General features: G+C 45.6%; 3 protein-coding genes across 3 annotated transcripts; all 3 read right to left on the bottom strand.

Moving 5' to 3' along the window:
* Positions 1-69: 69 nt before the first annotated feature.
* LOC101767199 (anthranilate phosphoribosyltransferase, chloroplastic) lies at positions 70-4,387 on the bottom strand. The gene is made up of 9 exons (XM_004985836.4): positions 3,896-4,387; positions 3,643-3,804; positions 3,471-3,554; positions 2,170-2,358; positions 1,619-1,709; positions 1,423-1,482; positions 1,046-1,164; positions 595-729; positions 70-497 (listed from the first exon to the last, which is right to left on the bottom strand). Exons 1-9 carry the CDS (start codon positions 4,226-4,228, stop codon positions 486-488), a joined length of 1,185 nt encoding a protein of 394 aa, XP_004985893.1. The 5' UTR covers positions 4,229-4,387; the 3' UTR covers positions 70-485.
* Positions 4,388-6,157: 1,770 nt separating this feature from the next.
* LOC101766785 (C-terminal binding protein AN) lies at positions 6,158-11,217 on the bottom strand. Its single transcript, XM_012842923.3, has 7 exons — positions 10,285-11,217; positions 9,380-9,548; positions 9,128-9,258; positions 7,930-8,718; positions 7,791-7,838; positions 6,708-6,824; positions 6,158-6,550 (listed from the first exon to the last, which is right to left on the bottom strand). Exons 1-7 carry the CDS (start codon positions 10,870-10,872, stop codon positions 6,476-6,478), a joined length of 1,917 nt encoding a protein of 638 aa, XP_012698377.1. The 5' UTR covers positions 10,873-11,217; the 3' UTR covers positions 6,158-6,475.
* A 333-nt stretch (positions 11,218-11,550) lies between these two features.
* On the bottom strand, positions 11,551-15,017 carry LOC101766372. Its single transcript, XM_004985835.3, has 9 exons — positions 14,679-15,017; positions 14,523-14,575; positions 14,063-14,122; positions 13,674-13,751; positions 13,304-13,433; positions 13,158-13,210; positions 12,799-12,948; positions 12,094-12,334; positions 11,551-11,967 (listed from the first exon to the last, which is right to left on the bottom strand). Exons 1-8 carry the CDS (start codon positions 14,992-14,994, stop codon positions 12,188-12,190), a joined length of 987 nt encoding a protein of 328 aa, XP_004985892.1. The 5' UTR covers positions 14,995-15,017; the 3' UTR covers positions 11,551-11,967; positions 12,094-12,187.
* Between the last annotated feature and the right edge of the window lie 763 nt (positions 15,018-15,780).

The following is a 15,780-nucleotide window of genomic DNA, read 5'->3' as shown; positions in this document are numbered from 1 at the left end:
CGTGCAGCTTGTCAGACAGAGCCGTCAGCCGTGTGGTCGATATACTCGAACCACAAATACAAACAAGAATTAAGGACACATGCTCCAATTTCCTTATGTAACAAGCTTTCGGCTGCGGAAAAAAAACGAACTGCCCGCAGAGCTAGCTTCTTTCAGGTTGATGCGCATTGCAAAATTTCCAATCGCTTCCGAATGTAATGCGGCATCACATCATCTAACCTATGTCCATCTACCCCGGTCAAGCAGAACTTACAATCCTTACAATCCCGTCTTGATGGAGATTTCTCGAGACAACAGCACCGCTGATACATAAACCAGACTAGAAGCCATCTATTGTTGTGACACGGCCGATCATGAACAAATGGGAGAAAAAAGAAAAAACCTAATAATACATGGATGACGGATGGACTTGGTGAGTCCTTATTTGCCACCATTCCTCTCGCCTTATTGCAGAAATCCTTCTATTGCAAATCAGCATCGCTCAGTCACTTGGAACTCTGTATCAACAGGGTAAGGGAAAGGTGGTCATGCTCCAAAGCTCAATGTTTAGCTGATGATACCTAGAAGACCCATTAGAAGCTAAAATGTGCTTACATTCGAAATCTTTATCCAAGACTCAAGTGTATTAATGGCCTTCCCGGACCGCTGTGTCTCTTGTGCTAGTGCAACACCGTCATGTAAATTCTTGACTTTACCACAGACAAGAAGAGAGGCTGCGGCATTCAGGACCTGCATAGCAAAACAGAAATCAATCTAAGCTTATAGACACCAGTGGATAAGCACAACAGAAATCAATCTAAGCTTATAGACACCACTGGATAAGCACAGTTCAATTCTACCATTTTTTAATCATTTCTCTAATCTTCAACGGGTACTTAATGCAACAGTTTTGCCCAAATATTAATGATAATCAAGATACCAAATTCGTATCAGCTAAGCTGCTAAACAAGATGTTAGGTACAGAACACTGGATCCATCAAGGAATATGCAGCCATTTTTCCTGAGGAAGTATAATGCACAGAAGAGAGAGCTAAGGCTAACTTACAAGCGCATCTGCAACCGACCCTTTTTGACCAGCAAGAACATCCTGAAGAACTTTTGCGTTAAATGCTGGATCACCTCCTTTTAGATCTTCCAATGTGCAGCGAGGAATACCAAAGTCCACTATATTGTAATAAATAGAGAAATGTTAGAGCAAAGAAAGTTATACCGTTTCCCCTCATCCACTAGTTCATTGATTCTATTATAATATGCCCTTCTTCAGCAGTCAGCAATCATAACATAGAAAATAAGGTACAATACGAGCCGGAAGTGCAAATTGATGCAACTCAACTAAAATGAGCCAGCCCAAACTGCACAAAAGTGCACCCATTGAAATATACTTGTATACATTTTGATAGAAAAAGTAAGAGCCACTCTTACATGGATCGAAGAGCATTTTTTCAATCTTTCCTGGAGTAACATCAAGGATATATCCAGGACCTGCAGCATCAAAAAGAATCTTCTGTCAAATACTCAATATACCAGTTGAACAAGATAAAAGGTACTTGAGAAACCACAGCCATTTGTAGCAAAACAGTGGCAGAAACAGAGTGAAACCATTTGGAGTTGTCCATACCTAGTGGGCTTATTTCGTCCAAACCCTTTGAATGGACAACCAATGCTCTCTTCATGCCAAATTTCTGTGCAGCCTTAGCCATCTTGGTAACCTATTGCCAAAAATTGCAGCACTTTAGGTCAATGAGCTTTGCATGGACTAACAATCATATAGAGTTTGCCAATGAAACAGTGGATTACTTCTATTTTCAAGAAAAGTGATGTTATATTTGTGATTCAAGGAAGTATCAGTAATAAGAAAAGGAGCATTCATCTGAAAGACAGATTCATTTTAATGGACTGACTGAAGCTTCCAGCCACCTTTATTTTATCTTTATTGTTTATATGATAATTTTTTTTAAACGAACTATGCAGGAGAGCTGCCGATTATATTAAAAAGAAGATGAAGCCCAGACTGGGCAATACAACCAATGGAAAAAACACTTACAGATAATGGGACATGCAAACATTAACCTATCACTTTGGAAATGATACACTTACAGATATACCATGCTTGCTTGTGTAACTTGTATCGTACAGCTACAAGAAAGGACCAGACAAATATATACTTACTATGTTCTCATGGTAAACACCAATAACAGCATGAGGCACCCTTGCTGGATTCAATAGAGGACCAAGGATATTGAAAACTGTCTTTATTTTCAGATTCTTCCTCACAGGTCTGACAATTTTCATTGCAGGATGATAATTTGCAGACATCATGAACCCCACGCCCACCTCATTGATACACCGTTTAATACCCTTGCAACAGGAAAGAGTAACAAAATTAGCCCCACCTGGCAGGAAACACTATGATTGAAATACAGTATATCAAGGTTGAAAAGTCAAGACAGCAAGCCTTTCCTCATAGGGGATAAAAGAAACATAATATCAGAATATAACAATAGATTAATGCACTCAAGAGCATCACAAGGTTGGAGTGATTGACTATGCAAGCATATAATACACAGATAGGGAAGTTGAACATAGCCAAAATTAAGTGAGCACGAGCAATTTCATCTAACCACCCCTCGATCATAGAATCCATGGTAGGTATAGTCATGTAGGAGTATGTTGTAGTTGACGACTCAAGGGTACGTAAAACTAGTGCAGTTCAAAAGTTCGACAAGCGGAAGTGTTAATAGAGGCAGATAACCTTATTTTCAATTAACAGCACCTTCTTTCTGGAAACATTTCACATAATAGATACGAAACTAAAAATGAGGAGCATGAGCTAAAAGCAGAAGTGTTAATAGAGGCAGATAACCTTATTTTCAAGCATGTTGTCAAATTGGGCATAAGTGGGAGAAAGTAATGGGATGAGCAGCTAGTTTGAAAAACTAAAGCATCAACAAAGCTGTCCTGACATCGAACAAGCAGACATCTAAGCCACAGCATGGACATCTCTGAATAAATATTCTCTTAATCAACAAGGTTGCATTTGAACATCAGGCTGGGTGAGAAACTCCAACTGTAAATGTTGAGATATGTGGAAAGAAAGTCACTAGTATGTGGCACCTTTCAGCCTCAAGACGTGACTAATTGAATCACACGAGTTTACTAGTACACGGTACCATTGGTTTGACTGTAATCTTGCATTCTAATCCACATAAATCAGTAATTGGATATCTAACATTTCAAGTGTGTCCTTTTCCACTAATAACCAGGTGGTAGGAATCATATTCAACGGCCCCAACCTACATGTCCATCATACAGATTTGTCGTTTCATTTTCCATGTCACTTGCGTACCGGTTCATAGGTACTAGGACCCTAAGAAATGGAAAAGTCGAAGGACATTACAAAACCCAGCACTTGTTGCCATCGTGGTGCTAGAATACTAGTAAAAGGTAGATGAAGAAATATGTGGCAGTACCTCGGGTCCAAGCTCGATGTTGACCCCCAGCGCCTCCAGCACATCGGCGCTGCCGCACGCCGACGAGCTCGCCCTGCTCCCTTGCTGCACGACGAGCAAACACCGCATCAGCGCCACCGGCCTCAAAACTACAGCCGAATTCGATGATCCAAAAGCGCCGAAAACACGATACCTTAGCGACCTTGGCGCCGGCCGCGGCGGCGAGGATGGTGGAACCGGTGGAGATGTTGACGGTGTCCGCGCCGTCGCCGCCGGTGCCGACAATGTCGACGGCGTCGTCCAGCCCGTCAACCCGGACGCAGCAGCTCAGCATCGCGTTCGCCAGCCCCACGATCTGAACACCAGTCGATAGCAAAGTCAACGGTGAGATCCAATCCATTCCTGTAACGAAACCGGCAGCGCCCTCGCGAACCACACGCACGCACCTCTTCGTAGGTCTCGCCCTTGGCCCTGAGGAGGACGAGGAAGGCGGCGATGCGCGCCTCGTCCTTCTCCTCCAGCAGCAGCCGCAGCGTGGCCTCCGCGTCCTCCTCCGAGAAGTCGGTCCCGGCGATCAGCGCCTCCAGCACCTTGTCGAAGGAGCCGATGCGCGGGGCGGCGGCCGGCGCGTCGTGGTGCTGCACGGCGACGCGGGGGGGCAGCGGGACGCGGCGCGCAGGGAGGGGCCGCGCCTGCGCCGCGCCCCGCCCGCGTAGGAGCGGGGATGGCGCGGGGGCGAGGGGCTTGGGGGAGGCGAGCTTGAGCGAGGCGGCCGCCATTGGAGGTGCGGGGTGCCCGCGCGCGCAGTGGGGGATTCCTTCTGGATTCGGGCGTGGGCCGAGGACGGACAGCAAAGCGGAGATGGATATGGAGCCGGTTCGCTCACGTGGCTGAGTACTAGTTTTATACTCAGAGCGCAGTGTACAACTGGGATTTCAGAGCCGTGCCTGCTGCGATTGAGTGCCACTTTTGTTGACGCATTTGATGTGCCCCCGCGCCACCTACCTACCTCGGTGGCTCGGTGCCGTTCCAAACGTATCTCTGAAGAGGCTGGTTATTTTAGCTGATGGCAGGCTGGAGATCTAGTGAACAGGTCACGTGATAAAAAGAAATTGAAAGGAAGCACGTGATACGCGAGGATGCAACCGATCAAGATCTCGCCGTCGCCACAAACGAGATGAGCAAGTTGCACATCGAGTCAAACAAGCATACAGACACACATACAGAAACCTAGGCCCCATTTGGTAGGTAGCGGCTCCTTCCGGAAAAAAAAATATCGGCTTCTAGTTCATCTGGAGCATTGGGTTTCGCCACCACTACCTAATATTTTTATTTTAAATATTAAAGCGCAATTATTTTTTTTCAACTGTCGTGATTATTTTGCAAAAAGTTCCTCAACTTTTTTTAATCAACCCACAGTCCTTGTAATAGTTCTTGACGATTTTGCAAAAAAAATCCCTTTCTACACGCTCGATGGTCAATGCGTTGGTCGTGTCCGTGCGCTACTTCCGGCCCGCCAGCAGCTTGCGTTGTCCTGCTACCGCAGGAGCTGCCTGATGCGCCACTATAGCCCGCTTGAAAACCACCGGTGCCGCTAACTATAAAAAATTCATGAAAGAAAAGAAAAAATAGCAAGCATCACAACTCACTCTGGATCTTGAAACTGGACAATCACTCGCGATGCGTGAAGTTGACGGGTCATGGCGGCGGCGGTGCTGTGTACGGGCGGATCGGATTGGGTTCGGTCGAGGGCAGCCATGGCTGGCTTTAGCTCGGTGGCGGCTGGCAGCCGTGGGATGGGGGCGTAGCTCGGATGCGCTTGAGTGAGAGGATACATGGACAGATGGAGGTGAGTGACAGAGTCAAAGAGTGAGAGGATAAGGCTAAGCTGACGCGAGAGCTGGTTTCTGCATCCTCACGCTGACAACATGGCCGCCATGTTGTTCTCCTGTCGCAGTCGATGCACCTGTACGACGCAGAACTCCATGTGCTCTTCCCTCCTTCATGCGTCGCTGGTTGGACTGCCAGCACTGCTGAGTGAAGTCGCTGGTTGGATTGCCAGCACTGCTGAGTCGGTGCACATCACAAGGCTGGAGGGGCTGACGCTAACAAATCGTGCACGGTGTGGCCACATGGCAGCAACAATTAAGTTGTCAAAATATCACCCGAGTTGTTGTCATGTTTATTAGATTAGAGTTGCGCGATGTTTTTTACGTTGCAACGCACGAGCATACTGCTAGTGTTTTCTAAAATCCGAAGCCGTTTTGGGATCAAAGGTCCTATTCAAACGACCCCAGCCAGATGATTGGAAACTCAGAAGAAGCCAAGAAAATGCATCGTGCAGTACAGATGAATTATGGGCGTGCAAGTGAACCTGCCGTTGGATGAAGAAGCTCTAAAACCTGCAAAATTTTATCTCTCACGGTAAGAACATGGACAATGTTAGTGAAGTCTGCCTGAAAGGACACCACAGCCGTAGTCAATTTTTCTACAGATGAAAGCGCGGCCTAGCGGGGTTGGTGGGTGTATAAATCCATCTCTGCAGAAAAATCATAGGACTTGTGGTCGGAGAATTATAGGATGCCGGTAATTGCCCGGCGTCCGGCGGCTTGCCCTGCACATATAGGTTGCCGGGATTTGGCCGGCGTTCAGCGAACCGTGCAGCGTCAGCCTACCAGGGAGACCATTTGTCTCGTGTCAAAATTTCCTTGTTAAAATGCAGCAGCGGCTGCCTTCAGCAGTTTACCTGTACGCTCAAGTCAGCATCAACCACGCTTGTGCATGTGTACTCCTATTACTAACACGATATGCAGTCTTGCATCGCCAGAAGCGTGTGGCACGAGGATGGCTACACGACAATAACGACAGTACTAACAAACGTGATGTGCACATGATGTGCCTACAGCTACAGGGGTTCCTGTATCAGAGAAACCAAAATTTGAGCAGAAAGAAAAAACCGGAAGCAAGCAGAACCAAACAGTAATGATCAGTCAGTTCATTTTTGCAGCCCCCAGCGGCCAGCGTGGCTAATCAAGCCACCGAGTGACTCCATCTTCTTCACTTGCAGCTGCAAGGATCTCAATGCACACGTCCAGAACAGCCTACAGAAAGGGGGAAAAAACAATCAGTTGGGAGACGAGTATTAACAATTTACGACATCCCAGGTTTTCAGGTTTACTACAGTCTATTTCTATTAAGAACCGATACCGCTACATCTTAGTTTTTCTTATTTATAGCACCAATTAGGAGGGTGCTTACCGATGGATTTCTGCAGTTGATAAGCTTACAACCCTCCAGCAAAGAACCATCCAGCATCCAGCTTTCCCAAACATCGAAAGAATGGCTTGCAAATACAAACTCCGTCTTCCTATTAATCTGTTAATGTATTGAAATAAAATCTTCATAAGAACATCAGCAGACGTAAGCATCAAAAACAAGCCAGAAGGTTGCCTCTATTTCTCAAACTTTTTGACTAGCTCCCACAGAATCTATTCTGACACTACAGAATGATATTAATTAAAACAAAGGGCTGGGAAAGGAAAGTAGAAAAATGGTACTGGCAGGAGGCAGACCCTCTTTCCACATTACTGGCTTACAGCAATCAGCCCTCTACTTTAAAGCTGGTAACGTAAACGCATATTGTATATAGTAGAGGATTCCAAATTTCCAAGGCACAAACTTGTGTGTGTTCGTGTTAGAAAGGCAACACTGACAGAAGCAGCAAACAGGTCGACATCAAAATTAAAATGTGGCCATTAAGTAGGTAGTGGGTCAACAAATTAGGTGTGATGCATGTGCTCTAGACAGTTCATACACATGTGGATGTCAACTTACATACAAAAAATCTTTTAACTGAGTTATGTAAGGTTTTTCATAATTATAGTTCATGTAAGAGACATCATCAGATTGTGTAATATCAGCTCAGCTACTAGTGTCACAATTTCTGTCCTAAACTTCTCATAGCAACATATAATTAGTAGACTACTAGTCAAGTAGCCATAGATAGACCTGGTCATAGAATGGGCCAGGTCAGGTTCAGGTCGAACACTCGAACTAAAAAAATGACGTTTTGTGGGCCTAGTCGGGCCCAGGACCAACAGCAGGCTGCAAAAATCAGATTCGGTCCTGATCCAGTTATTGGTCAGGCCGGGTTGGGTCTACAGTATTTTCAGATTTCATAACAGGGCGAAAATCTTGGCCCAAGCCTACCCAATGCACTGGTCGAGTCAGGTCCAATCAAGCTATTTTCAGGCAGGGCAAGTCAGGTCTCATCAAACTATTTTCGGGCGGGTCAGGTCAGGTAGTGCGTGAAGGTCTGGCCATAGAGTCGGAGAGATGTACCTGCAGTAGTTTACCACCAGCAACAAAGGATCGTAGCCCCATAGTATCCTGAAAAGTACGTGCCTTATCAGGGCCTGCATGTGCATAAAACCAAAGCACGCGTGAAAATGGAAGAGGAGGGTGGTTGTTATAAACATACCTTGTTTTTGAAAGTAACTAGGAACTGAGCAGCAGGATCTCTGTTTGTAGCATTTGACACAACATCAAGAATCCAGCCACCACCACCAACTACTCTCTGTCTCGCAACATGGTACCCTGAATTATCTCTTGCTCTCAATGCAACAACAAAACCATCTTTCAGTTTATCAGGATATTTTCTACTGAGCAGTATAGGCACCTTCTTTTCAGATGTTATTTCCATTGGTGAATCAACAAGAGATTTCTGCTTGTATTTTGAGTCCTCAGGAGAGGCAAATCGTGAACTGGAACTTACAACCTGGTCCCTGCTACTCATTGCAGTGTCATCATCTCTCCGTGAGGAATAATTACTATCACTCTCTACAGCAGACAAGTCATCAGGTTTCTGCTGAGATCTGCGATGAGCAGGCCTCTTTTTTCCTTTCTTTCCTGATCGACTACGCCTTCCTTCAGATCGGGAGCCAATGTTTACAGATTTTCCAGAAGCCTGAGGCTCTTTATGGTGGGACACGGCTCTTTTCTTTTCATACTCCAGAGTTAAGTGGCTTTCATCTATTTCAGCATCAAAAATCTGTGACTGGCTATCTTTTGCCTGTGTGTCTAGATGATCATCTTCATTTCCAGCTTCACTTATTTCATCATCTTCATCAGAAATTGCACTAGTTGGAAGAATACCATCAAAGAAAAAGGACTGTAACATAGTGATTGCTTTCTCTCTTATTTCCATCCACACTTCTTCGCTGTAATCTGCACTCCGTGGAAGAATTAAAACATTTGGCATCTCCCTCACCTGTAAACAATAAGGATTAGCCATCACTTTGCAGAACAAAATGTAATGCAACCATACCAGTGCAAAAAGGACACCGGCTATTTGTTCTTATCTGCAAGAACATAACTATTAGCCAATTGAACAGAGAAGGCCAACTGTAGCACATAAAGCAAGTTCCCAATTACAATACCACTTTACATTATATCTCAACTGAGAATTTTAACTCTGAAATGATAAGCAGATATTACTAGGAGTATAATCTCATTCAAATAATGAAACATTTATCTAGCTTCAGAGAGGACCTTAGTTATAGAAACATCAGGTAAAATTTATTATCACAAATGACGAACAGTTTGATTTTAGATAAACTTATTCGTCCTAAATGACCATTTACAAACATTATTCAATATTCTGCTTCTAATTTGCATACCCATGCTTCCATCCACTGTGGACCTTCAGCACCATCCAATGCGCAACCAGCTATGGTACCATCAATCAAGAGCTGTTTGAGTGCACAGTCATCTATAAGCTGGCAACTACCAGTATTGACAATGAAAGCTCCTGCAGGATTCAAAACATTCAATGATATGATGTCATACAACTATATTCAAGATAGGATATGCACTACTTCAGACTGCACGGAGATCTGTTAATGCAATTAAAGAAAAAAGAATAATCTTACCAGGTTTTATGTGCTGCAGACAGTCTGCGTTAAGTATATGCATGGTGTCATTCGTTAACGCACAATGCAGTGAAACAAGGTCACTTGCTGCTAATAAATCGTTGAGAGTATCCATTCTCCTCGCTGCAGAAGGAAACACAATAGAAGGCCTCTTTGTTTCCCCATTGGCCTAAACAGATGTGCAAAATGTCAGAATATTCAAAGCAGTATTCTTAACATACGACATCCTGTTCAGTTCAAAAGTGAGTTAAAGAGTAGCCTAAATATCATGATTCTGTATCATGAGGAATAGGCTGAGAATATTAAGTTACGAACTTGGTGATCATATCAATAATGTAACACAACCAGATTGCATTTGATGAATGATACTTATTGTAACTCGCAGAATTACTTTAGGTTAATTCTCATGCTGTCATCCCCTACTTGGCTACTTCATGCATTATACTAAAGCAAAAACTAACAAAGACGATTCCTTGTTTGCCATATGATTAGTGTTGCTTTTATCATATGTTACTGCTGTCACAAAACTTCGTTATCCAAAGAAAAGAAAAGATATACTAGTCATTAGCAATCTAGCACTCAAAAGTACATAGCCTATACAGCAATCCCCTCCAAATTAACTAAGGGTGAGATGAGATCATGCCAATTCAGTATCAGATACAAAATTCGTTTTACAAGTTCAGAAACTAATGATCACAAACTAACTCATTTTAGCATAAAACACTACCCACTTTCACTTGTGAGACACTGGCAGCAGATAACATCGGGCAAAAAAAAACAGTCGAAATTACCTAAACCAGCAATGCAAGCATGAGGGTAAAGTTTTAGAACCGTGCAATTCTTTAATAATAGAAACTAATAGGCGGATCAACCAATAGAAGCGTAGGAAGTTCCAGATCCGTTACCACATAGCGCGGATCGAAGTAGAGCACGCTCATCCGAAATGCGAGGCTGCGCGTCGCGAGGCAGCGGGCGGCGGCGGACCGGCCAATGATGCCCAGCACGAGGCCGCGGCATCGCCGCATGCCGCGGCACATCGGCTGGACGGAGCCGAGCCATCCGGCGGCGACCGCGGCCGGGGCCGAGGAAGCCTGGCGCGAGAGCAGGTGCGTCCGGCGGAGCAGGCCGAGGATGAGCGCCATGACGGTGTCGGCGACCTCCTCGGCGCGGTTGGCGTCGACGTGGACGAGGCGGAGGCCGAGGTCGGCGGCGAGGGCGGCGTCGGCGGCGCGGTCCGCGGAGCCGAGGCAGAGCAGGAGCTGCCAGGGCCGCAGGCGGCGCTGGGCGGCGCGCGGGAGGAAGGCGAGGGAGGGGAGGAGCACGGCGGCGGCGGCCTCGACGCGGCCCGAGGCGACGGCGGAGAGGGGCACGTGCTCGACCGCGGCCACGCCGGCCAGGCCCTCCTGCTCCAGCGAGGGGTCGTCGAGGCAGTTGAGCGAGACGACCAGCGGCTGCTGCCCCCCGCCGCCGCTGGGCGCCGGCGAATGGGACATCCTGGCTGGCTCGGCTTGGGGCGGCCGGATCGGGAGCGGGGCGGGGCGGGGCCAAGGCTGTGGCGGGTTTTGGTCCAGGACTTCCGGCGCCGGACGGGGGCTTTGCCTTTGCTTGGCTTTGCTTTGGGGGGAGGAGAGGACTGCGGGTGTCAGAGTGGTAGCCCCACGGGGGGTGGTCACGAGGGGAGCGTCGCCGCCGTCAGATCTTGTAGCGTTCCGAGGTTGCGCTCGTGCCTCTCGTGATGCGGTGCACGGTAGTTACCGCTCGGCTCAACTGTCCCGGTGAGCCGGTGACATTCTTCACGGAACATTCGTCAGCGGTTAGCATCGTGCTCCGTGACCGTGCGAGACGCCGAGACCTGGCTGCCGGTGCCCGCCGGGCGCTGGCAATGGCAGGGACCAGGCAGCTCACCGGCCATTTGCGATTTGCTTGAAGCACAACCAAGAGACGATTTGCGATTTTGCGGAGACGTCGAGCGCATTCCGGTGACGGAGGCAGAGGGAGATACAGGCCAAGCCTCCAGCAGGACAGAGATGATGGGGGAGCTAGGAGCTTGAAGCAGAAATGGCAGTGTGTTGGGTCAGAGGCTCCATCGCGGAACTGACTTTTTTTCATCCTGGTAAGACGATAGCAACATGACATCAGAAAGATGTTAACCCGGCAACTGGAAGCTCACCTGATGAACGCTGGGTACATCAGTACATGTATATATGGCAAATTTTGGTTCAGCTCATCCACAGCAACATCAGAGAACCAATAACATGTAGCCATCAGTGTTGATGCTAACGGACAGTCATTGTCAGTGAATGCTACTGGACAGCTGTTCACACAAATGAAAATTGTCACTTTGCCACACAACAAAGGCACGCATGAATGCTAATGACAAAATTGTCCTGCAGTGTGGGCTCCAATGTACAATCTTCTGCTGCAAAATTTGTCCTGGCATGCCTTCTCTCGACAATTGCCCTGAGATAAGTACTATACAGATTCTCTAAACAATTGCCTTGAGTCCGTACTTACCTGTTCCACTGGTATCCCCATAGAGCATCTGGATTCAGCATTTGCTTCAGATGCAGATGACGCCATAAATACACCTTAAGTAAAAAAAAAAGACGAGAGCAACAAGAGTTTCAGTGTGCCCGATGGCGCGCATGGTGAAGCTAGTAGATCCAGAAGTGAAGTACTGTGGATGGCACCCACCGACAGCTGAGCTTACTCACCAGAAATTAAAGGAGCATGGAGAGAGCCACAGAGGTCATGGACAAGTTGCTGAAGCAAATTAGGTGCAACTAGAACAAAAGAAAATGCCCGGCATCACGCAAGCTCGCAAGGCACCCATTGTTTCACTTTCGTGCTTAGCTCGCTAGGAACTGAGGCAGACCACTCATCCAAGTCTGGAAGAGGACCCGTCAGTGCCACATAGTTTACACTCTCTTTCTCCGATAGCCTCTTCCAGTTTAGCTGCAAATACACCATCATCTCATTTCAGGAAAACAATCTTGAGCAAGCTAGTGACATAACAGTGCCCCATAAGGATAATCGACCAAAACAGGAGGAAGGAAAACTAGCATCCAATGCTAATAATTCTATAATTGTGCAAGCCTATACAGTATATACTATAGTTTCTATATTTTCAAATTACTACATAATGTTCAAAACACTTTGACTTTCACAAAATGGATATTCAAAAATCACATGGTTACCCGTAAAATTTAATAAGACATCACTCACAAGTAGTCCATTATATTTAATGCAGAGGGAAGATGATAATCTGTATTAAAAAATGGATAGAGAGGAAATATGCTATCCGTACGAAAACCAAGCACAAATTACATAATAATTTAGAAATTTCTTCTTTAAAATATTATATCACCAAGTAGTAATTGGAGTGTGAAAGTGAATATGGTTGATCAAATGCATATTACCTGCCTGGGGAATGCAGAACATAGTGCTTTAATTGTAGGGTTTTGAACCCAGGATGATGAAAGAGATTCTTCAACATCTGCTCCACCACAATTAACCATAATTCGACCACCGGGCATTAGCTTTTTTGCAATTTGCAACCAAGTTTCAACCTGTATCAAGATTGAAATAAAGCCAGCACCTAGTAAAAAATATGGTAGTTTGTCGATAATCCAAAACAGAGCTACACATTCTTATACATGATTCATAAATTCATTAGATAGGATTGAAGATAACTCAAAGCTAAAAATTCAATATGTGAATTATCACGGGATACAAAATAATAATAAAATAAGTAACAGAGATGGGAAAGGATATTTACTTCTTGCAGCTGAGGAATGATCTTTCCATCACAAAACAAATCTACAACAATTCCTGCAGTTCGGAGTTAATTGCAGATATCAAATTATGTACTTGAACGTAAGGTGTTGAAACATGTATTACATTTGCATCAGGTTAGTTATTCACCAGCAAATCCTCCTTCAACTGTAGCTGATGGAGAAAGTGCATCACCAATGCGCACAGAAAGCGAACCACCAGATTCTGTGGGCTTCTCTAAATCAGACATACCAAAATATTGCCTTGACAATTCAACTATCTGTCATGAAACATGATCAGCTTTTCCAATATCAAAATTGGGTACATCAAAAGCATATGCATGAGGCACAGTAGATAAGGCTGTAAGATAATTTTAGCATATATAACAAAGGATAGATTACTAATGTTCTTGTGAGAAGTCAATAGCATATGTTCACATGATTGAAATTGGCAAGTTATCGGAACTATAAATTTTGTTATTAATACACAAAAAAAAGTGACAAATGAGAAGAGTTCTCACCATAGGATCAATCTCCCAGCCAACAAGTTGTAACCAAGGCCAAAACTTTAGCATCAGATGTGCTGCAGTCCCAGCACCCTGAAAGAACCAAGGAAAGTGAAGAGTGTGTGAAGACTGAAGATAGAGTTTTGCAAGAGTGTGAAGAGCGAGTATGAAAAAATAACAGATGGGCATGGTTTCGCCTAAAGAAATCACTTATTGACCTTATGGTGAACGTGATGTATATTTGGTTAGAAATGGTGAATCATCATCAGAAGAACGGAAATATCTTTCCCAACCCCCTAGTATACGCATTTTATCCTATTGCACGATAGCTCTGAAGGAAGAATATAAAGTATGACTAAGAGCTAAAGTAGGTTGCAATTGTCTTCATGGATCAAATGATTTACCAAACCTAGGAGTGCAACAGGACCGAGTGGAACAACCGGCGGCAGGCTCACAAACTCATCCTGCAAGTGGAAAAATACATTAATTAAGCATCAACATCCAACAACAATTCCAGCAAAGAAAAAGGATGCAAGCCAAAATTTGAGACAAACATATAAATTCGTTCATAGAGAAATCCCTCACTAGTTTTTTACATGCACAAACTGTAAAATTTCTCACAAGTTTTTACATGTATAAGTGGTGATGCTAGTGTATCAACAATAATATTAGTACTGTTCTGATCAAGTGCTTAATGTCCAATGCGTGAAGATATCCACATAATCAAGTATCAGATTATTATGTCTATAAAGGGCTCGTAAAGTCAGGTAAAAAAACGTTAGAGCAATCTATTCGCCAATGGTGGCCCAAAAGTCTTAATATTCAAGTCAGTTTATAGATGATTAATTAGCCAGGTGTACATACCCAGTAGGAGTTTGTCCAAACAGTGGTCTTGGGGAGAATGCTGTGGACATTCTCTGCACAACACAACCAAACACAGAGCTCCAACTGATCAGAAAACCTATCCAAATTTAATTTGTGGCTGTCGAACTGAGTACTCAATTAACCACCCGTACGTACTGTTATGGTCCAGGACGAGGTATCGCGCGGCGGGCGAGTCAATGACCATGATGATATCGTTGAAGTCGCTGCGGTTGGCAGCGAGGAGGTTGAAGTCATGCGGCTGCTCTTCCGGCGCTTGCTCCTCGGCGGCTGGTGGAGCGGGAGCGGCGGAGACCTCGCCGCCGCCTCCGTCCGGAACGCAGTAGAGCCGCCCGGTGCCCGATAAGCAGCGCTGTGGCTGGGGTTGGTGCCTGGCGTGGAGGCGGCCGCGGCGGCGGTGGTGGAGGAGGTGGCCGCGGAGCGGGGAGGCGGTTAGGGGCGTGACGGTGGCCATTGCCGAGGGGATAGAGTGCGCTCTGCGGCATTGGGTTTGCGAAATCCGTTTGATTTAGCCGTTGATGCTTGATGTGCGTGGGCTTGGGTCAATGTCAAACAGAGAGAATCTGATGGCCTGTTTTGTGTTGGGCTTGCGCGACGTGTTCGGCCTGGTTACTAATTGGGCTTTCAGAGCAAAAGTGACTTGAAAGAAGCCCACAACTTTACGCAAAATTAAGACAAAAATGTCTACAGTTATTTGAACAGAAAAGGTACGAGAAATTTAAACATTTGGAAACAGCACGAAACATTTTTTTCATGTTAGTCTAGGACGTACAAAATTTACTAGTGCCACGGTGAGCTCATGGGAACTTCTTTTGTGAAACAATGCCACCGATTTCCATGAATGGAGCCAGAGCAAAGTCAACGGAAACTTGCCAATATAATCCGGTTTCCTGTACCTACCGTTCAGTAACGCAGTACATGGATCTCCAACTAAACAGTGCAGCATCTTCCAACTTCCAGTCACGGAAGCCAAGCCATGGGAGCTTTTGGGCACATCCGTCCATGTGATTCTTTATTGACCGCTAGAATGTGCACGCGTATATTCTACATCAAACGCATCTTTCAGAATTCCACGTCCAACCCGGACACACACGGCGACTTCGAGAAGGGCAACGTCAGACGACCAGAAAATGTTCCTTGAGATCGCCGGCAAATATGCCGCGAATCGATGTCCCACCGATCGAGCAAGTCTGAGCTTCGTGCGCACGTCTCTCTTTGCGCCGGCTGCGCTCCCCCCCCC

This window comes from Setaria italica, chromosome IX (genome assembly GCF_000263155.2).
Source record: "Setaria italica strain Yugu1 chromosome IX, Setaria_italica_v2.0, whole genome shotgun sequence".
Lineage (NCBI taxonomy): Eukaryota > Viridiplantae > Streptophyta > Magnoliopsida > Poales > Poaceae > Setaria > Setaria italica.
This window is presented reverse-complemented; position numbering and strand designations above follow the sequence as displayed.